Source organism: Calliphora vicina, chromosome 1, assembly GCF_958450345.1.
Source record: "Calliphora vicina chromosome 1, idCalVici1.1, whole genome shotgun sequence".
NCBI classification, from domain to species: domain Eukaryota; kingdom Metazoa; phylum Arthropoda; class Insecta; order Diptera; family Calliphoridae; genus Calliphora; species Calliphora vicina.
In genome coordinates this window covers 25,429,102-25,451,201 of record NC_088780.1, presented here as the reverse complement: position 1 = coordinate 25,451,201, position 22,100 = coordinate 25,429,102, and the positions used below count along the sequence as shown (strand labels likewise).

At 30.8% G+C, this 22,100-nt stretch overlaps 2 protein-coding genes across 3 annotated transcripts; one reads left to right on the top strand and one right to left on the bottom strand.

Moving 5' to 3' along the window:
- Positions 1 to 1,214: 1,214 nt before the first annotated feature.
- Acyp2 (Acylphosphatase 2) lies at positions 1,215 to 1,780 on the bottom strand. Its single transcript, XM_065498297.1, has 3 exons — positions 1,643 to 1,780; positions 1,456 to 1,582; positions 1,215 to 1,392 (listed from the first exon to the last, which is right to left on the bottom strand). Exons 1-3 carry the CDS (start codon positions 1,695 to 1,697, stop codon positions 1,278 to 1,280), a joined length of 297 nt encoding a protein of 98 aa, XP_065354369.1. The 5' UTR covers positions 1,698 to 1,780; the 3' UTR covers positions 1,215 to 1,277.
- Positions 1,781 to 2,510: 730 nt separating this feature from the next.
- nsl1 (non-specific lethal 1) lies at positions 2,511 to 22,052 on the top strand. Of its 2 annotated transcripts, none has more exons than XM_065504987.1 (13): positions 2,511 to 2,627; positions 3,465 to 3,666; positions 7,093 to 8,405; positions 9,535 to 10,828; positions 10,902 to 11,216; positions 11,278 to 11,438; positions 12,058 to 12,447; positions 12,899 to 13,376; positions 15,721 to 15,837; positions 15,910 to 16,750; positions 16,826 to 16,901; positions 16,968 to 17,092; positions 19,989 to 22,052. In XM_065504987.1, exons 3-13 carry the CDS (start codon positions 7,199 to 7,201, stop codon positions 20,637 to 20,639), a joined length of 5,655 nt encoding a protein of 1,884 aa, XP_065361059.1. In that variant the 5' UTR covers positions 2,511 to 2,627; positions 3,465 to 3,666; positions 7,093 to 7,198; the 3' UTR covers positions 20,640 to 22,052. The 2 variants fall into 2 exon arrangements, with proteins under 2 accessions (XP_065361059.1, XP_065361050.1); XM_065504978.1 differs by having other exon boundaries at positions 2,512 to 2,627; positions 12,058 to 12,501.
- The last annotated feature ends 48 nt before the right edge of the window (positions 22,053 to 22,100 follow it).

Below are 22,100 nucleotides of genomic sequence, written 5' to 3'. Positions count from 1 at the left end.
ATATATAACCAAAAAACCGCTATCACATCGATTTGCATCCAGATTTTTTTCATAAATTTTTTTTTCCAAAATTATTTTGTCAACATTTTTTTACCAAAACTAGTTTTTAATATTTTCTTAGTCTGTCTGTTTAAATTTACTTTCCGAAGCACCCATATAATTTACATACATGATAGATACGTCAATATATCAGCTATAGTCCCGGTTCGGGTACTATAGGTACTTCAAAGACCTTTCCAACGACGAATATAACGCTATAGAAATTCCGACCGACAATGAATTTTTTTGTTACATCGAATATAGTTCTACTTGTTTTTATTTCATCACATAGCCCATAATCAAATTTCAACAACTTTTAGCACGGGAACTTTTGTTGTTGTGTTCGTGCAAAAGTTCGTAAGGGTAAAAATGATTGACGATAATATCCTTAATATGTACAGTTAGAAAATACTAGAGACGAGTTTTGCAGAGAAAAGAAGTAAAATAACACAAAAGAAACGTTTTAAATTGGTTTATAATAAAATACAACTTATTTTTACCAATTGTTGTTAGCGTACTTTTTTTGGTTATTTTTCAGATCGAAGTAAATTATTTTTACTCTCTAAAATAAAGTTACTGGATATTTTTTACTGGAAAATACGCGGTGTGAAAAGAAAATTAAAAATAAAAAGTCAGTCTATGTAAAAAGTTTCCGAGCATAGAATAATATCGGGTCGCAAATATTGTAGAAATTACAAACTTATATAAATTTAAAAGAAAACACAATTTTTCAAAGATTTTTTATTAATCTTAAATTAGAGAATGATTTAATTATTTTATATAAAATTTAAAAAAAAATAGGTTAACTTCAATAACTAATTGTATTAAATCTTAGTTTAGGTTTGATAGACCTTTGAGAATTATGTTTCATATCTCTCCAAAGTTCTTAGATAAATTATGTACCTATTGTAGGTACATAATACCGTGTTCCTTCCCACGATAAGTTAAAGAACTTCGGAAGTTATAACTGGCACAGCAAGCTCTAACAGAGCTATAATATTTGAAAGCTATGCTCAATGGCAAACTGTTACACACAAATGAATTCCAAGCAATGCGTAAGGATACAAACATGATCCCACAACATGATAAGATAGTGTCTGTTTTGTATCTGTAACACAAACCAAAGTTTATATTTTGAAATATTTTTCGGTCATATTACATACAAATACACTGAGTTAATTTGTAGTATTTAATAAATATATAAACTCATACGCAAATACATATTATGTACAAATTAGTTAACGTTTAATACCAAACGATTGAAATGTGTAATTGTCTATAGGTGTCATTTCACTAAAAACAGCATTGTCAATACGAGAACTTGGACTGCCTTTGGTACGAAGCCAATGTTTCCTATGACAAACAAAAATATTAAATAACACTCATATAAAATCAGCATTGTAAAATTACACCTACATTTCATTTAATTCATTTTGAGAACCTTCTAATTGACCTTTAACTGTGCCTTCTGCAGTATTCATGCACCAGCCTCTTAGCCCCAAATGTAGTGCTTGTTTTTCGGTATATTTTCTGAAAAATACACCTAGAAATCGAAGTATTAATAATAATGTGTACATAAATCTATGTAAGTATATTGTTGTACCTTGCACTTTACCAAAAACTTCAAAATTTACGGCAAATAATTTCTTGACCGACATGCTTCTCTATTTTTGTTTTCAATATACCGAAATCATAACAATATTTTAACATAGTAGTTTTGTAAAGTGTTTGAATAGAAAATATTAATAATACTAAAAAATACATCCATGATTTTGTTACTCGTTGTTGTGGGGTAGTACTCGTCATATTTATAATGATAACTAGTGATGTCAATTGCTGATATTATCGCCTACTTGATATTACTTTTGAACTGAGTACACATAAGTTTGGAAAATAAAATTGAAGATGATGATACATGATGGATTGTTGATTTTTTTTTGTAGTCTAAATATGTTAATTATTATTTATGTATTCAATTCGTTATTGGCTGATCACTTAATTATATTTTTTATTTATTTTGTAATATAAATAAACAGTTAATTTTATAATAAAATGAAATAAATTTTAATTAAAAATATGTAATTATATTTGTATCCACATTTTCTATATTATTTGAAAATGTAATTAAATAATTGTGACATATTTTCAATAATAAAAAGTTTGTTTATTTTATACTTAACTGTTTTAATTTTATATTTACAGTTTTATCATTAATATTTGTATCTTTTTATTTCTTTGTAGACAATTTATTTTCAAACATCTTCAATTTTATTTTCTAAGCTTATTAAATTACATTATCCTCTTAATATCAATAAACTAAAACTATTATTTTTTATATAGTTTAAAAATAATTTTAAATTTTTTGTTAAAAAAAACGCTAGGATTCATCAAATAGTTAAAAGCCTTTTTACCCGCTAAACTAATGTCAAAATCGCTACACTTGACGGCAACATCGCTAAGTTGTCATCACTGCACGCGCAGTACAGTCGTATTTTTCTTTCGGCGCAGAAAATATTAATTCCATAAAATATTTTTGTAAAACTAATTGAGACCGCCATTTACACAAAAAATATTATATACTAAAAAGTGTAATTATCTTATATCTAAAACATTTAATAACGTTACAAATAACAACAAAATTGGTGAACTCGATAAAAAAGGGCAATTGGGAAAGAAATTATTCACGTTGGAAAACGTTTTTCGCCCATTTTTTCTACAATCGTGCATACTCGTTCTTTGCAATCGTCTACTGTGAAGAAGAAAACAGCAAAAAACGGCAGCCATACCTAAAAAATTCAAAAAAAAAAAATTACGTGTATTTAAAGAAAAAATCTGGGGAAATAAAAAGTTTTAATATAAAATATTTTTGTAATTAATAAAAAAAAATATATAATATACAATCTCAATAAAAATATACGCGTTAAAAAATATAATTTACTCTGGTTTTCTAGACAAGACATGGCAATTACTTAAGAGTAAGAGGAAGCACGCAATATTTCAGAATTGTGAAAAAAAGTAGTAATCGTTATACGTTTTACACTTTATATACATACATGTCTATATACGTATGTATGTATATAAATATGTATGGAAAAAAGAATAAATAGTGCTTGTGAATGTTTATGGATGAAGGGCGCGCGAGTGTTTTTTAAAGTAATATTTAAATAAAAAAATAAGAGATTAATTTAAAATATTATGTAAAATATATGTATTAAAAAACGGTTAAAAACGAATAAAATCTGTTCTTAAATTTGGCATGAAGTTATAAACACAATTTATTTGTGTTTAGTTTGTTTTATGGTGAAATTATAAATTCCTTAGTAGCTGCTTAAAACATAATTGTATTTATTTAAGCTCTTAACGAAAGTGAAGAATAGCTTACATACATATATATATTTTTTTTTTTACTAATTTCAATACAAAAGGAAAAAAACGAGTATCACTATATGTATTTACGTATATATATATATATACAAAGTATTTTTTTTGTTATTGGTTACTACGTTTTTAAGCAACGGTGTGGTGTAAATTAGTTTATTTCAATCTCTAACAAAATCTGGATCAAATACTATAGACAAAAACGCTTTAAAATAAAAGTATAAATTAAAATTTATATTAAAAATAAAGGTCAGTATTGATATTTTAATTAATAAAAATTTGTTCTTGTGATATAAGTTATTTTGTTAATTAGATTGTTTGTAACACATGGTTGTATTTCAATGGTATTGTATTTTTGTTTTTATTATGTACAATTTTTTTTCATCGGTATAGCAAACAACGAGTTGAGATTTTTTATTAACAGTGAAAAAAGAAAATATGTAATACAATTGATAAGAACATAGTTTTGTTTGTAGAATTCAATAGGAAAATTGTATACATTTCTTTTACAATAAATTTGTATTTATCTTATTTTATATTAACTGGTGGTGTATTTCAATTAATTTAAGTGTTTATAAATACAGTATTGTTTCTTAAAATGTTTACACTTTATATACATACATTTCATCAGACAATGTTTTCTTACGATCAGTTATGAAATAAAAGTGTACGAATGCCGGTAAGGATATAGTACAAAACAATTCAAAATAATTTAAACATTCATTATAATAAAAACATTTATAAAATAAGTATCTATGTATTTCATTTAGTGTAAATTTACAGACCTTTAGAATAGCTTTCATTTCAAAATTGATTATATTTTAGATTCTAAAATTAATGGCATATTTAATTAATTCGTTTTTTGTTTGTTTGGGTTTGAAAATAAAGAAAGCCAAGCCATTTTTGGGACCTACACGTAGTACCTACATAGAATGTAAACACTTTTATTCGCCCAAAGACCGGCTAATAAACAACATTTATTATTTACTATTTTTAGCAGTATGTCTTTAGCATATAAACATTTTATTTTATAAATGTTTTATAAGATGAAATGTATTTTATAAACCTTTGATAAACAAATGTTTTATTATGAATAAGGGGCTCATTAATAAAAATTTCCTACTTTTCTGAAACACTTGGACATTGAATTTATTTTTATATTTTTATTCACTTACTATGTACATACCTAGAGAATTAAAATATTTTTCTTATGCGTATGAAACTTAAGATCGTTTTAAGCGCTTTAAATATGCAGTAAAAACTTTAAAATATTCTCTTAAAATTTAAAAAATATGCTCTTATAAAAACAAACTTTTACATAATTTTTAACCAAAAAATATACTTTTATTTAAAAAAATCAATACAATTCATTTCTAAAAAGGTAAAGTAACATAAAATAAACAAAAATAAAATGAACTAAAACCAATTACCTATAACAAAAAATAAATACAACATAAAAACAATAAGCTATGAAAAGTCCTCGAGAGGTATTTTTTGATCATAATTTATATAAATATAAAGTCACTTCTTCAATTAAGGTTATTATTGCAAATAGGTAAATTATAAAATATTGACTTAAATTTTCAAATAAAAACCGTTGTCTATTGGATCTGAAAACATTTTTATACATAGAAAATGTTATTTCGACATCAACTGATGTTATAGGAGCAAATTTAAAAGGCAATATTCCTTTAACACTTAGAGCGGTTAAGTTTGAATTAGAACTAAAATTTAATATTTAGATGGCGCTGTTATTAAAATTGTGCTTATTTTATATTAAAAAAAGCAATCTATTTTTCAATTTTGAATTTTAAACAAAGGAAGTAAAAACCTGTAACACAACAGCGAAAAATAAGTAAGACAAAATTTGTTATTGATAAAGTCGATACTTTTACTTAAGGAAAATTAAACCAAAACCAATAGAGATATTTTATTTTGTAAATATCGGATAGAGACCTACATTAATACACTTTTAAAATAAATTAATCGCTTTTAAATATTCCGCTACATTTCGTAGATTTTTACATCAGCTAAAGTTGACTTCTATTTTGCGTACGTTTGTTACCACATGTTTATAACTATCATTATGAAAACATAAAGTCGATGGTATCCATCTTTTGCACTAAACATAGAGCTACCAAAATGCTATCGCAATAAAAATTTAGGAAAGGTTTTTTTCTATATTATTTGGACATCAAAAGCGTACGAACGTACGTTCGTGACCCCAGGAAATGCCCATCTGTATATAAAAATGGTCCATGTATGCAATGGCATCACGTAAGAACGGCTGGAGCGATTTGGCTGATTTTTTTTTATTCGAGAAAAAATCGGAAATTTAATTTTTAATATATTTTCACTTTTCTTAAGATAATTTTTTTGGAGAACTAGCATTAGTAAATAGCTACCGAGCGAAGCCGGTTCGGTTCGGTCAAATAGTATGTAATAAATTTAACCGTTGAAGTGAAAAACAGGTATCATAAAATATGGCAAATTTTTGGGTTTAATAAAAAGACAGTTAGTTGTCCACAAAAGGGTTAGATAAAAGCAAAAAACCATCGGCAAATCCTTTTTTTCACCAAAAACTTTTTTATAAATTTTAGTTTGGAAATACATTTTTTCGAGTATTCAATTATTAGAGTTTTTTTGATAAAATAATTTTTTATTCTATACTGAAAATTTTTGTTCATTCAAATAAAACAGTATTCTCAGATTATTCGATACTTTTTATAACATGGCAAAATTAAAAGAAAACGATAATAAATTAGAGAATACGACATGAACGGATATATTTATATAGAAAAATAAATAATTCTGAGTCTGCATGAATTTGAAAATTTATGTTTTTACCAGAGATCGAAAATAAATGGTCCATATACCAAAAAACCCAAATTGTGATTTATATTTTTGTGATAAAAATAAATCACTGAAAATAACAGTTATAAAATGATTTTTATTTAAATGGTTTGGTATGATCTTTATTCGTTTTTGTTATTTTTAATGGTTTGGTCTGAGATAAAAATCTTGTTCTTAATAACTGTTACTTTCTCTTTAATTTACATACAATAACATATTATTAGTAATTTTTAACAAATTATGGAAATAATATGATAAGTATGAATTAATGAAGTCTGAGTAACAGAAATGAGAATTTTTTTTTAAATTGTTATTAATCTTTTGATAAATTTTATATATTTAACCGTTAATTTGAATCAAATGCATTTTTGCGATTTATTTTTCATGTTGAAAAATAAAAGTCACAAGCTGACCTTTACGAAAAAAATAAATTATAAATCACTCATCTAGATTATTTGTGTTTGTTTCTTTTCTGTTTCTCTCAACCCCAAATCTAAAATGTTCTCGAATAAATCACTCTCTCAGTGATATATCACAAAAATTTATTTTTAAATGGCTGCGAATGAGAATTTAGCATTGAAATGAAAGTGAACCAGTTATTTTCGGTCTCTGGTTTTTACATAAAATACTGAAAATTACTTAAATTATATATTCGTATCAACTTTTCTATCCTTGGATATGGAAAAGAATATTTATGGATTAATAAAATCGTTTCGAATTTCAATAATGTATGTACATACATATGTATGTATATATGCAAAATCTCTTTTATAATAAAATGAAATACCATTCTTAATGTGTAAATATTTTTCACAATTTTAGGTTAAATTTTTGTCTACTACTAAACCAAAAGGTTGTTTATAAAATTGAAAGAATAACGAGGAAAAAGGATGGATATTTGATTTTAAATGCAGCAGTGTTCTACAATATGGCGCCAGCTCTTACTGAGCCATTAAGTCCAACCGAAAATTTAAATAGTTCACCGGTAACGGCAACAACTACTCCAACAACAAGGTCTAGTAGAAAGATTGAGTCTAAAAGTGTCAGCAATAACACCAATATTACTACCACGAACTCTACCCCCTCAAATAACGTTGTCCCAAAGTCGGCCCCAACAATACGGGAAAAACGAAATCGTAGCGGAACAGTAACAGTAAATCAAACACCAACATCCTCAAAGCGTATAACGCGTTCAAGAGATAATCAACAGCGCAGTCATCAGGTCACACCATCTCCATCCCTAAACGGAGATAATACATCTGAAACGCAACAGATCACAGCAACGAGAAGAATTTCAAAGGTGGCAGTTGACACTACTGTCATCAATTCCACCAATAACAACAACAGCTCGAGTACAAAGAATGAGCAAATGGGCTTAAGCACAGCCCCGTTAAATAATAAAACTAAGATTCTCAACATCAATAACAACAATACTAACCAAAATTTGGATACGATTGACGATAATACAAAAGATACGTCTACCGCACAGTTGTTGGCTGATTTGACTAACGAAGCCATAACAGCCGAAATTTGTTTGCGCAATCAACTAAAAGACGTCAATTTAGTGAAAACCTCTGGTGATCCCTCATCGCCCATTATACAACAGGACACATTTGTCGATAACGATACCGATATTGTCGTTTTAAAAGTCGCTTCTCCTACAATAGCTGCTGCTGCGCCCGTAATAAATAAAACAACTACTGCGCACATGGAGACGCAGTTTACTGAATCATCAAAGTCGTCAAAAGTTCAAGAAACTGCAACAAGTGAAGTAACAGAAACCATTGCAACAACAACAACGGTAGACGAATTAGTTACCTGTACGAAGGATAACGATAATATCGAACAAGCAGAAATAGTAGATAAAGAAGCAAAGGAAATAGCGGATAAAAGTCAGTATGATGATGAAAATGTGCACAAAAAAGAAAAATCTCTTGAAGCAGTTGCAAATGAAAATTATATGGACGAGACTACAGCCGTACATGATACACCAGTCGGCTCACCAAACTCATCAGATGATGCAGCGGAAACAAAGAAAACTGTCTCAAAACTGGAGATTTTGTCAGTACAAGAATTACCACCAGTTAGTACCGATTCAACGATGACTGCCTCGGAAGCTGAAGATAATTTAGAAGGTAAACTATATGTACTTTATAAGATAATAATATTTATAACCTTTACCATCAGTGGTAAGGTTATAAATAAGTTTGTCATTTCGTTTGTAATTTATATATTTTTCAGTTGCGACCCCATAAAGTATATATACTGGATCGTTATAGATATCGGATCGATACAGCCATGTACGTCGGTCTGTTGAAATAAACTTTCCGAAGCGCCTTAAGTAACCTATTCCCGGTTCGGTTGCTATTTAAATTTGTGAAAATCGGTCCACAAACCGCGAAAAAACATGTCTACCTCGATTTATTACCTATTTTTGGTCCATGTAGGCATTAACATAGACTATACATATGGATATCTAATGATAGACATTTCCATAGAAATTAGGACTTCAATTGTTCAAAAGAGGCAAAAATAGTTTTTAACCCCAATTTTTTTCATCAGAAAACAGTAACTTTAAGCTAAATAAATAATTTGCGACCCCATAAAGTAAAGATATTCTGGATAGTTATAAATAGCGGAGTCAATATAGGCATGTCCGTCTGTCGAAATCATTTTTGGTGAAAAAATGTTGGCGAAAAAAGTTGTTTCTTAAAAAAATGTGGGTGAACAATAGGTATCGATTTGAAATAGCAACCAATCCAGGGGGGTTACTCTCTATTGCGATGCGAAAGAAAAATGGTACAATTGGTACCGTTTATTGCGTTTTCGCATCTCACAAAAAATTAGTTTAAAATGTTTATAAGTTTTGACATTTAATTTTGTCATTCTTCGCTATTGTTTATTTTGTGGTGCCAGTATTGCTTCTTTTTGAGAAAGCGTTTGCGTAAACGATACAGAGTACAAAATTGTATTCTTAACGCATTTACCTTTCGCATCGCAATAGAGAGTAACCCCCCAGGACTATTTGCGACGTATTGACTTATCAAGGGTTTGCGGAAAGTTGATTTCAAAGACAGACGGACAAGGCTATATCAACTCTGCTACCTGTAACGATCAAGAATAAATTACAAAAGGGAATGATAAACTTGTATACATATACATTTACCACTCATGGTGACTAGTCTAGGACCTATACGATCTAAATTCCTTATTGCACTTTCCGAAATAGTTTTCTATAATGATTGCATGTATTCCCCTTTTCAGAACGTTTAAGTCAATTGGATGGCACAGCAATTGATTCCCCACCCCCTAATAATCATGATATAGATTCGAATGAAAAGACCACACACAATTCTGTGGCTGCTGCCACCCCACCACGTACTCCTACTCATCAGCAGACATTATCAGACGATTTACATGAGCTACAACAACAATTACAGCATTCGCCAACCACTCCGGTAGCTCAGCAAGTGCAGTCCCATCCACATATGTCACTTCAGCTACAACAGCAGCAGCAAACAAATTGCTTTACTACAACTACCCCACAAAGTACAACATCATCGATAAATTCACTGGGCACGGTTGGCAATATGCCGCATGCGGATGGAGTAGGTGTTGGTGGTACAGCTGAACTGGAAGACCAAGATATCGAAGAAGTCTTTAAGGTGCTAAAAGGTTTCGAAGGCGGTACAACTTCGGATCTCAATGTCTGTGACCTGAATGTTCTATTCAATGAAGTATATATGAAAATAAATGAAACTGAGTTGGGTGGCAATACAGGAAGCGGCGCAGGAAGTATATCTTCCAATACTCAAAGTCATATCGCTGTTACCAGTCCCTCCATACAATTGGTCAAACCAAAGGAAATGGAAGAGGGAGAAATAGAAATCGAAAAACGCCAGCAACAAATGCACCGGAAAATAGATTTTCTTATGCGGCGTTTGAGAAAACTTCAAGCTCGTTATATGTGCAAACATACCAGCGAAGAAATAGCTGGATTATTTGAGTGGAGTGCCCGACAGGCCAGTAAAGGTGTCACAAACACAGCACCTTTACAGCATAATGAAACCATTGGTGCTCCTCCTGATCCAAGTAAGTGTTTTCTAAAAGTTATAGCAGCACGACCGCCAGCCTCAGATTGGAAAGATGTTCAGGAATCTTTGGTACCCGCCAACCAGATATCAACGCTGTTGCGTAAAATTGAGTCTGTGGCCAATGCACAGCAATTGTGCACTACCCCCTCAGCCAGTTTAGTCAATATTACCCACAAGAAAACTAAAAAAGCCCTGCTGGAAGCTCAAGCTGCTGCGACGGCAGCATCAAACTCCTCCGCAATGAATTCTACGACTTTCGGGGAGGGCAAAGCTGAAGAAGTGGTGGTGGCTACACTGGAAGAGAATATAACCGATGAATTGTCACAGGTGGCCGGTCTATTACAAATTGAAATGTCTGAGGTACAAAAAGCCATTGATTCAGATGCAACTGAATCGAGTTCTGGCGGAGAATCAGCTGACGAAATGGTTACCTACAACAATACCCAACAACAAACGCTGCCTATGTGAGTAATTTAATTGTTTAAATAATTATTGCATGTTGTAATTTCTCTGTTTTTTTTTGTGTGCTTCGTTTAGAACAAAACGTGCCGCTTGGCGTTATTCACGTGATCGTGCGGCCATTGCATCACGCTGGTCGTGGCTGCTTTCTCAAATATCCGATTTAGAAATTAAAATACGCCAACACAGTGAACTGCACCAGGAAATTGTAAGATCTAAAGGAATGGTTACGTGTGGCGGTCAAATAGATACAAATACAGCAGCGGAACAAGATAGTGAAGAGCAAATGGGATCATGTCGAACACGTGGCTACGTACCTTCGTTATTTCGTAAAAGAAAACTTATACAGACAACCAATATCCATACAATATCGAAAAAGGCAGCGAGGCCAAGGTAAATCAAATATTTGAAATAAATGTTACTTCCTACATAACATAAAACTATTTTATTATAGCACCATTAAATGTGGTTGTCAGTGGCCTTTACATCCTTGTGCTTTGTGTACTGGCCGCTTAGATCCTACTGCTCCTCGAGATCTACCCGACACCATGATGATGTCCGATCGTATAGCGTTATTAGATTCTGGTTATCATCCAGTTTTAAGTTTCAGAGAAAGTAAGTTTTTTCAATTCAATTCAGTTTATTTAATTTGTAATTTGGAAGCCTAATTACTAAGTTTCATACAATTATTTGTAAAATAAAATTAACATTGGGACAAAACAAAAAATGTTGATAAAGAATATTTAAAATTATATTGTTAATATTTAGTATACATGTTGTCCAGAACTATACAAAATTTAAAGTTCTCCAGATTTTCGAAATTCGCTTTAGGTTTGTTTTTATATAGGTTGGAAGTTCTAATTATTTAATAGATTCTGTCCGTCCCTGCTTTGCAATATTTTTGAGATATTCTTTGTTCAAGGACAGTTTTTTTTTTTTTGCTCAATATCCTGTGTGCAAAATAATGGATTTTAAGGAAAATATTTTGATACATAAGCATTACTATGATATAAATATTGTAAAAATTGTATAAGATTTGTATATACAACTAAAACTCAAATAAAGCGAATTTAAAATTTTTGAGCAACTTCAAATTGTGTATGGCCATAAAAAATACATAAATAATTTTTAAACACGAACATTTTTTTTCCTTCCAATAATAATTAAAATAAAAAGAAAAAAATATATTTTAATATTTAAATTTCGTATAATTAAATATGTTGTTTCTATTTAGATGTAAATAATGCCTTGCATTTTGAGGCTATTGCAAAACAGCCCGAATGGCAGCAACGTGTTATGCGTTGTCAGGCTAAGAACATTGCAAAAAATGTTTGGAGGGCCGAACGTGAAGCAGTTGCTGCTGCTGCCGGCGGGCATCATTCAACGTCTTCATCGAAAAAGTATGGCGATGCTCCTCCAGCAAAACGACGTTACATTAAAAAGAAGGATAGACTTAATAATGATGAAAAATATACCGGAGGAAAAAGTTCCCACTCAACAACGGGGACACACCATCAAAAACATGCAGTCACACCATCATCATCGTCGGTAACAACGGCTGCTACGACTCAGATGATGGGCACATCTATATCAACATCGACATCATTAAATGATGTAGGAAATGGTACAGCAACTTTGTCTACTACTACTACGTCCACAACGCCACTTGTGGCCAACAGTAAATTATTGTAAACATGAAAAATTCGATAATTGATATTAACATAAAACAAAAACAATTTTTGCATCTTTTTTTTTTCTTTTCATTTTTCTCTTCTCTCTGTCTCTGTATTCGTTGATCTATTGCATTGATTCCCCACGAATTGGTTCCTTCGATACTTTTTGTTTAATTATAATTTTGTCAATATGCAACTGAAAAAATACAAACAACTGAACAAAATAAAAACACTAAAAAATTTATTATGAACAACCTTGATTCCTGAAAATCCCCAATCATCACCAAAATATTGACATCTTATAACTGTTATGTACCACAACACAATGCAAATATTTTGGTTCTTTTTTATTTCATTAAAATTTGTTCGTCGTTTGCTGCATTTGTCTCACAATAATTGTAGAGGGAACGGCCAAGAGTGCGAAGAAACAGCACTGCCTGGTAGTGAGGGAGGAGATTTTAAAGGAACCTATGAACTCTCTACTACCGCCAGCATACTTAAGCAAAACGAGCTTAATAGCAACAACAACATCTTTACCAACAACGACGACAACAACACCCAACAACAAATTCATACATCAAACGAGCGATTGTCTCCCAACAAACTACGATCAATTCAATCCCAACCAAACACCTTCATCATTGATCTCCAACAACCACAGCAAAAGTAATAAGCATCGTAAACTTTCATCATCAACAACAGTAAATTCTCACCATTATAATCATCTCAATACCAGTAGTAGTAATCTATATAATGGGGATGCAAGCTATATGTTTAATCATGAAAATTGGGGAGGAGCAGCAGAAAATTTTAACGTTCGCAGTCGTCCAGCATCACCAACACACGGCAGCAGCGGCAATAATTACCACAAGTATGAAAGGTAAGTGTAAAATTAATAACAACATTGCAATTACCCAGAAGTTCTGTATGAATGTCCCGAACGATATAAAACGACTAATTATATCAATTATTTGTATTCTTCTCATTCGATTATTCTACATAAAGTTATTTGAAATATTCGTTATTCGTAAATGGAAATTTTCAAATTGTTCAAATAATTATTCGTAAGAAATTGAGACCTTGTGAATCGAACAAATACAGTATTGGCCATAACTAAAGCACCCCCTCAATAGATTTTTTCAAAACATAATTTTATATTGTTAATGTTCATATAACATTCATTTAGTAAAAGATGATTTTATGGAAAATTAATTTAAAATGATAAATCATATAAAAACACAAAACGCAAGGGACAAAACAAAAGCACCCTCTTATAAGATGTTTAAAAATTTGACTACGCTACTGTATATTTGCATTGTGAGTTAACGGGGCTGACAACGAATGGATTTAAAAATTCCAGAAGATAAAAATAAAGGAAGGCGTAGTGTGTATAATTTAAGTTTTATACAGTTTATTATGAAAAAAGCAATGGCATGGAAAAAGTACTTCATTGAATTTAAAATTAAAGTTATTTCAAAGACTGGAAGATGGGCTGATCACGACATGAATTGAGTAAAAAATATTCAATTAACAGATCAGTTTTTTTTTCAGGCACATTTCAAAGTTTTTGCAGACTGGTCGCTTATTAACTAACGGTGCATTCTGGAGGACGTCCGCAAAAAAAAACACGATATTCCCCCTTATCGTGGTTGGCGTAAACATCATACGCCTACGACTGTTTCGTACTAGATTAAAGATAAAATGCAAACTGTTTCTTTACGCCAACCACGATAAGGGTAATTATGATTCCTTGATCAAAAGAGCAATTCAAAAAGATCCTACAGCATTAGCAAGTCAAGTATGAACAAGTTTAAGATTATGCGTTAGCGAAAGAACAATCCGTAGAAGAGCAGTAGAAGTCGGATTATTCAGTTGACGACCAGCAAAAAAACCCTTTATATCAGCTAAGAACAAGAGAGCTAGACTGGAGTTTGCCAAAGCGCACACCGACTAGAGTGTCCGAAGACAGTATACTGTTCTCTAACGAATCCAAATACAACTTAAAAAGCTCCTATATAATAAGGCGTGTACACAGTCCAAAAGGAGAAAGACTGAATCCTAAGTATTGCAAAGGAACAATTAAACATGGAATGGTCTGGGGTTGCTTTTCTGGTCAAGGAATTGGGCCAATTCATAAAATTGATGGGATTATGGATCGGTTTATGTACCGTGATATATTGAAAGATGTAATGTTGCCTTATGCCAGTGAAGAGATGCCACTTATAGGGAGCTTCCAACAGGATAACGATCATAAGCACGCCTCCAAAGTTTGTAAGACTTGGCTACTGAGCAATTAAATTCAAGTTATACATTGGACTCCTCAACCTCCCAATATCAATCCTATTGAGAACTTGAGGGATATTGTTAATATGAAAATAAAACGTGAAAATGGCCGAAATAAGGATAGGAAATTTTCGCGATTTTTCCTGCAAGACAAGATAAAGAACTTAATATTTTCAATGCCTAAGTGATGTGTTTCTGTCATCCAATGCAAAGGATTTGCAACAAAATATTAATTAAAATTTGTTTTATATTATATCCATGAAGGAAGGGGTGCTTTAGTTTTGTCCGTATCATTTTTTACCTTAAATTGATTAAATTTTTTGATTTTAACTTACCTCTTATAGAAAGATTAACTTTAAAAGTATTTGTAAATAAAAATAATACATAATCGAAATTTAAAACTTTGTTTTTATAAAAGAAAATATGATATGAAAACAATTCACTGAGTTCACTGAGTACTTTTTTCAACAATAAAACGAATAATTTATAATTTTTTTCACAGTAAATTACACAGTGATACAAAACTGAACGAAAAAAATATGCAGGGGTTTTCATGTGGCAATTATATAGTTTTTCTCGATCACTTCGTTTTTGTGAAATAACAGTATTCTTAAAGCTACAACATCACAACGTCATAAATATATTCTTTTGATTGATAGATGTGAGTTTTACATTTTAAACAGAAAAATATTTGTAAAAATCGGTTGGAAACTGGCTGAGTCAGGATGCTCCCTCCCCAACTAAAGCAAAATACTGTCAATTGATTTCTCTCTACACTATAAAGAGTACATACGTATCAAATGACCCAAAATATATAAATTGGTGTCAGTCAGTAGTGAAATTTACTGGCTATAAGGGATAAATTGACTACATGTATAGAACTGCTGGGATGTAGACAATTTTTAAAACTAATTTTAATTTTACAATCATTTTTTATGCAGATCTCTTGATCGTAAAAATCGTACATCATACGATATTGACAATATTGTGATACCCTACAGTGTTGCTGCTGCTACACGTGTTGAGATTTTACCCTACAAAGAAATCCCAACTCCAAAGTGAGTATATAAATCGATAAATTAACATTATATCAATTCAAATATTGATATTTAATATTTTTTCTAAATTAGGTGGCGTTTAATTGATCATGAAAATGAAGTAATTAACAAATTAAAATGCTCTGAAAATCAAGAATCAGATATGGAAACATTATTAGACTGTGCACCTCTAACAAACGGTTATGTTTGTGATGATAGCAAACTATTAGATTCAATAAAAACCGAGCCAATAGATAACGAGAACAAACATAATGAATCATCTATTGCTGTCAAGCTAGAAGGTGGTGAAGAAGAAAGTAACAATTTCAAAAAATGTGATTTAAAGTCTGAAATATCGAATGCAGATGATGTTAATTTGAAAACTTCAAAGGAGAATACAAAAGCAAATAACTCCTTTGCGGCTACCGCTACCTCCTCAAATAACAATAACCAGGTTGAAGTTATTGAAGAAAAAGACAAAAAGCCTGAAACCAACAGCAGCAATGATTATGTTCAAAATGATGTTGATGATGTTGATGAAAACTCAAAAGAACCAGAATTGAAAAAACTTAAAGTTGAACCAAGTGTGATAGATAAAATTAACAAAGATAGGAACACGGAAGAAGTTGATGAGGATAAGGGAACAAAAACTGAAAAGGAGGATGACGATGAAGAGAAGATAGCACTACAAAACAGTTCAAAAGTTAGCATTGAGGAGGACGAAGACATCTGTGACGATGCCATGTTCTTAAGACATGAAAGAGCTTTAACCGAGGAACGACGTAAATTTCAAACATACCTAAAATTTCCCTGGAGTACACGTTCACGAGCAAATCGACGTATTGACAGTCGTGCTGAATCGAGTGGTGCAAATACACCAGATCCCAGCTCACCAGCTCCCCAAACTCCCAGTGTGGGTGGGGGTGATCTGGAGGTACGTACACATGACCTAAACGCCAGCATTAATAGTCAAATTAATTGATTTTATTTGGGTTTTTCTTTATTTCAGAGTATACCATCACCTCTGAATCCAGCTACGCCCATGAATCCTTTAGATACAATTTCCGAAGCAGGAGATAACTCAAGTATGACATTTGAATGAAACATACAATGTACAATGTGGAAATAATTTTTTGTTTTATTACTTGCAGCATCATTTTTGGGTGTTGGCCCTTTGCCTAGCCTTAGTAGTAAACGTTATGAACGGAGACGCACAACTTCAACAAAACGCGATCGAGAATTAGAAAGGCGAAGTTCAACTCCTGACTCTAAAGAGGTAAGTGTTGTAATTTATACATATTTCAATGATTGTAACAAAGAATAGGATTCCTAAAAGGACTGTAAATTATGTTATATGGCGATATAAGCACAGATCGTAAATAAAGAGAAAGCAAAAATGTTATTAAAATAATCCAGGAATTTACGAAAAAATACCACTTTATTAAAGCAAAATCAAGGTCTCTCCGACAATGACCGCCGAAAAAATACAAAACCAGTGTAAGTATCGGAAGAAGAATACTTGTGGATGCTTAAAATATCCAAATCGTAGTGAAAATTGGAATGGTGTAGCTATAAAACGGGTCCGCATTACTTTACGACAAAGTATTAACAAAATTCAACAAGTATCTGATTATGGCTGATGAAACTTAAGAAAAAATGTACCTCAAGCAGCTACCGGGACCAATATTTTACATTCCCACGACAGGCGGTTCTACGCACCGGAATGACCCGAGTTCACTCGGCCAAGGGCTGTCAACTCAGCAACAACTGCTGCTACAACAACAACCAATATTTTATGTTGCAGCGCAACTAGGTGATGCGGACCCGAAATATAAATTTACGAAAATGGATAAATTTGGTAAAAAGCCAATGGTTTGAGGAGCAATTTGCAGTTGTGGATATTTATATTAAATAACTAGTTGATCGCCCCGGCTTCGCCCGGTAGCATTTACTAATGCTGGTTCTTCAAGTTTCTCCAACCCACTCAAACCAGCCTGTTCTTATTTATTTGCAAATAAAATATCTAAATTTGTACAGCATACTTTAGGGAGCTTTTTTATTACAGTTGACTGGACTCACAAAAAAATTTTAATTTTTTTTCTTTACAAACCATCTACTGAAAATTTCGAATCGAATAAAAAAAAATCAGCCAAATCGCTTCAGCCGTTCTCACGTGATGCCATTACATACATGGACCATTTCATTTTTATATATATAGATAGATGACTGCCGAAACGTTTGCAGCCTCTTATTAGATATTTCTCTGTCGAGAAAAATATATGAATTATCCTCAGCTTCGGCCAATTGAACAATATTGGGCTATTATCAAAGGAAAGTAAATGTGATGTCGTATTGTAGATCTTACAAAAAAATGTTAGATCGAAATGTTGTGCAACAGTTAATTTTTGGTTCAAAAGAATGTATTGGTTGAAAAACTTTTATGCGTTATGCAAAAATATTCGGGTTTATTAATTTGTTTTAGCAATTGGTTCGAGTTCGAAACCTAACTTTTCCGGGTAAAAACAAAATTAAATCTATATGTTATATATTTATTGTACAAATGAATGATCATAGGAGTGCATTTGATGATGTTGAACACGGCGTACCACAAGGCAGTTTATTGGGGCCGTTATTATTTACCATATACATAAATGGCATAAAGAATCTAAATTTTTCTGGAAAACTTTTTATATATGCAGACGAAATTTTTATTATTATATCCATACAATCATGAAACTGTGACAAAAGACAAATAGAACGTGACGTGGCATTAATTTCTGAATTTGTGAGGATAAACAAACTGTTTTTAAACGCAAGCAAAACTCGATTGCTGAGGTTATATGTGGATGGTAAAGAAATTGTTGAAAGCAGTTCTATAAAGTACTTAGCTATTCATCTTCAGAATGATCTAGCTTGGAACCATCACATTAAATATCTGAAGTCAACAGCAGCACAAGCCATCGGTTTGTTGTAATGAATTATTTGAAAAAATTAATTTAATAATAAAACATAAAAATATTACTGTTGGAAATATAAGTAACTTTCAGTAATTCCTATGATATCCTTTGTTCTTATGACATCGTTCTGGCATGGATTATATAAGATATGTTAGTATTGAATTTAAATGACTTAGTAATCCTGATATATATCAAAACTAGTTCAAAAATCGAGGTAGTCGTGGTTTTTGCCTATATCTCAGCCATGTGTTTGTCGATTTTCCCTGTAAGAGATAATTCACGTCACCGTTTTTCGCACATTCACAACAATCATTTTATTCGTTGTTTTATACCCTTCACCTTCATGAGAAGGGTATATATAAGTTTGTCATTCCGTTTGTAATTTCCACAATATAATTTTCCGACCCTATAAAGTATATATATTCTTGATCCTTATAGATAGCGGAGTCATTAAGCCATTTCTGTCTGTCTGTTGAAATCAATTTTCTGAAGACCCCAGATATCTTCGGGATCCAAATCTTGAATAATTTTGTCAGACATTCTATCGAGAAGTTTCCTATTCCTATTTAAAATGGCTGAGATATGAGGAAAAAACCAGGACAACCTCGATTTTTGACCTATATCTGGATTACTAAGTTATTAATATAGACAATATGGATATCTAATGATAGATATTTCAAAGACATTTGCAACGTATATAAGACCCATAGTAAGTTGGACCTACAATGGGTCAAAATCGGAAAAAAAAAAGTTTAACCCGAATTTTTTTTTTTTTTTAAAAATTTTTAAAATTTAAAAAAAAATTTAAAATTTAAAAAAAAATTTAAAATTTAAAAAAAAAAAATTTTAAAAATTTTAAAATTTTAAATAATCGAAAAAAAAAATTTTTCCAAAAAATTAAATTCAATTTTGTTTACCTAAAAATATTTAAAATTTCAAGGTATAATTTGGTGAAGGGTATATAAGATTCGGCACAGCCGTATATAGCACTCTTCCTTGTTTTTTTTTTAGCTTATATACTTTATGGGGTCGCATATGAAAAATGCGAACATATACCCTTAACTGCATTAACAGATTTCAGAAATATTTATAACAAAGGATTTTTGAAAATTTTGTATGTCATTATTTGTAAACTTTGTCTCAAATCTCCATGACGAATTACCGATTTACTTAAATAACTTACAAATATTTTAATAACATCCCTTTTAATTACAGCTTGTACCCCCCTTCGAACCACTAACATTCCCCCTGACTGACGAACAATTTGAGGAATTAATGCGCGCTATGCCCAGTGATCACGGCGAAGACAGCAAACGATTTGATGATTGTTATCTTCCTGGTGGTGGTGGCGGTAGTAGTAGCAGCTTGTTCGGTTTAGGAGGAATACTGTCCAATAAATATCCGCGTACTATAAGTGGCAGCACTTCAAAACGTACCTCAAGGTCCTCAACATTGTGTGGTGATGCAATAACAACTGCAAGTGGTAGTCGACGTATAAAAAGTTCCAATTCCAAAAATCAAAGACCAATCTCAGCGGACGACAGCAATGTAACGTTGTCGCACGAAAATGGCGATATGCTGTTGTATGATGAAGAGTATGAAGATGATTATCCGAAACATCATTTGGCGCCAAACGATGATCACCTGACGGCCGATAGTGTCGTCGTGGGGCATGTCACTGCTAGTGGTGCTTTGTATGATGACGATATTTACGGTGATCAGTACGGTGCCTATGTTGGCAGACAGCAACGTAAACATCGGGACAGTGAAGGAGAAACATCCGAAGAGGAGCCATTTCAAGATGATGATCCCAATGATCCCGAATGGCGAGGAGAAACCGAAGAACGTTTGCGTAAGAAAGTATAAAAAGAAACGATTCGAAACGTTTTTATTATAGTTCACTTTTTTTTAATATCACAATATATTCTAAGTCTTATGTGTTTGTAAGGTTTGATTTTCTATTTTTGTGAGAAACAAAGATCCTTTATTTATACTTTAAAAACAACAACTATTTCATATATAATATATATGTATGTATGTAGCAAGCAGTTATATTTAAACTTTGTTATGTTTATTAAATTACAAATTTAATTTTTAAAATAATGTTGAAAAAAAAATCTAAACTAAATACATATTTTACAACAATAGCACTTCTTCAAACCCAACAACAAACAATATTACATGAAGTAAATAAAGCAAATCAAAACCACTTTATAAATAACTGAAAATATAAAATAAATTATTTTAAAACTGGATTTATTTATATTTTTATTAATCAATTATACTTTTTAATAATAACATGTAATACATATTAATAGCATTTGTGTTAAACAAATACCATAATGATTGAATTACAAACATGTGTAAAAAATGTAATATTAAGATTTTTCTGCTGTAAAAAATGTTGGAAAGCCTCAACTTAAAACAAATAGTCATTTCATCAGGCTTTTCAATTACGTACGTATAATAATATTAAAAAAAAAGAAACAAACAAATGTAAATATTTTTTATTAAGTAGTAGTGTAAACAATTGATTAAAAATTTAATTAATACTTTTTAATTTTAAATGCCACCACATAAACCATTGAATTTTTTCTTTGTTTTATTAATAATTTAGAGTAAACTTAAAACTGTAAGTTTTAAAATAACATACACACAATACATTTAACAAATTAAACTTTAACGCATTTCAGCCTATATGCGTTTTAAATATTGCTGGCTTTAAGTGAAGAAATTTATAATGTTGAAATAACAAAACGTCGTTACAAAAAACAAATAATTATTTCAAAAGCTCAATTTATAATTGAATAAAATTACGTACGCTAAGTTTAGTTCACTGTTTTCCCCTTCTATCTTCCTCTCTCTATCACTTTTGTTCTCCTGGTTTAATATTTAATGTTGTAAATTAATTAATATGGTTTATATTTTTCACTATAATTTATAATATACATACAATGTTTTTAATTTTCATTATTAATTATTGATTTCCCATTATTCTCTATAATTCTCTATGTAGCTATATAGTTGTAACATTTAAATGTTAACACAAGAAATTAAAACAAAAATAACCCCAAAAACACACTTTTATTAATCTATAGTGATTTGTATTGTTTAATATTTAATTACAGAATTTTGATTAATTACAAAAAGAATGCAATTTATAATTGCGTTATAAATTAAATTAAAAATGAGAAAATAAAAAAATATGTATAGATATATATTAATAATAAAAAAGTAATATGTAATAAAAAATATATGCATAAAAAATAATTATAATAATGTTTAATTCAAATTTACCTACATATAATATATTTGCAGTACAATTAA

Coding starts and splice junctions, on each gene's coding strand:
- nsl1 (XM_065504978.1), top strand. CDS start 7,199: ATGGCGCCAGCTCTTACTGAGCCATTAAGTCCAACCGAAAATTTAAAT. Junction 8,406..9,534: donor AGCTGAAGATAATTTAGAAG/GTAAACTATATG, acceptor TCCCCTTTTCAG/AACGTTTAAGTCAATTGGAT. Junction 16,751..16,825: donor TGGGTGGGGGTGATCTGGAG/GTACGTACACAT, acceptor TCTTTATTTCAG/AGTATACCATCACCTCTGAA.
- Acyp2 (XM_065498297.1), bottom strand. CDS start 1,697: ATGTCGGTCAAGAAATTATTTGCCGTAAATTTTGAAGTTTTTGGTAAA. Junction 1,583..1,642: donor AGTTTTTGGTAAAGTGCAAG/GTACAACAATAT, acceptor TTCGATTTCTAG/GTGTATTTTTCAGAAAATAT. Junction 1,393..1,455: donor CAAAATGAATTAAATGAAAT/GTAGGTGTAATT, acceptor TGTTTGTCATAG/GAAACATTGGCTTCGTACCA.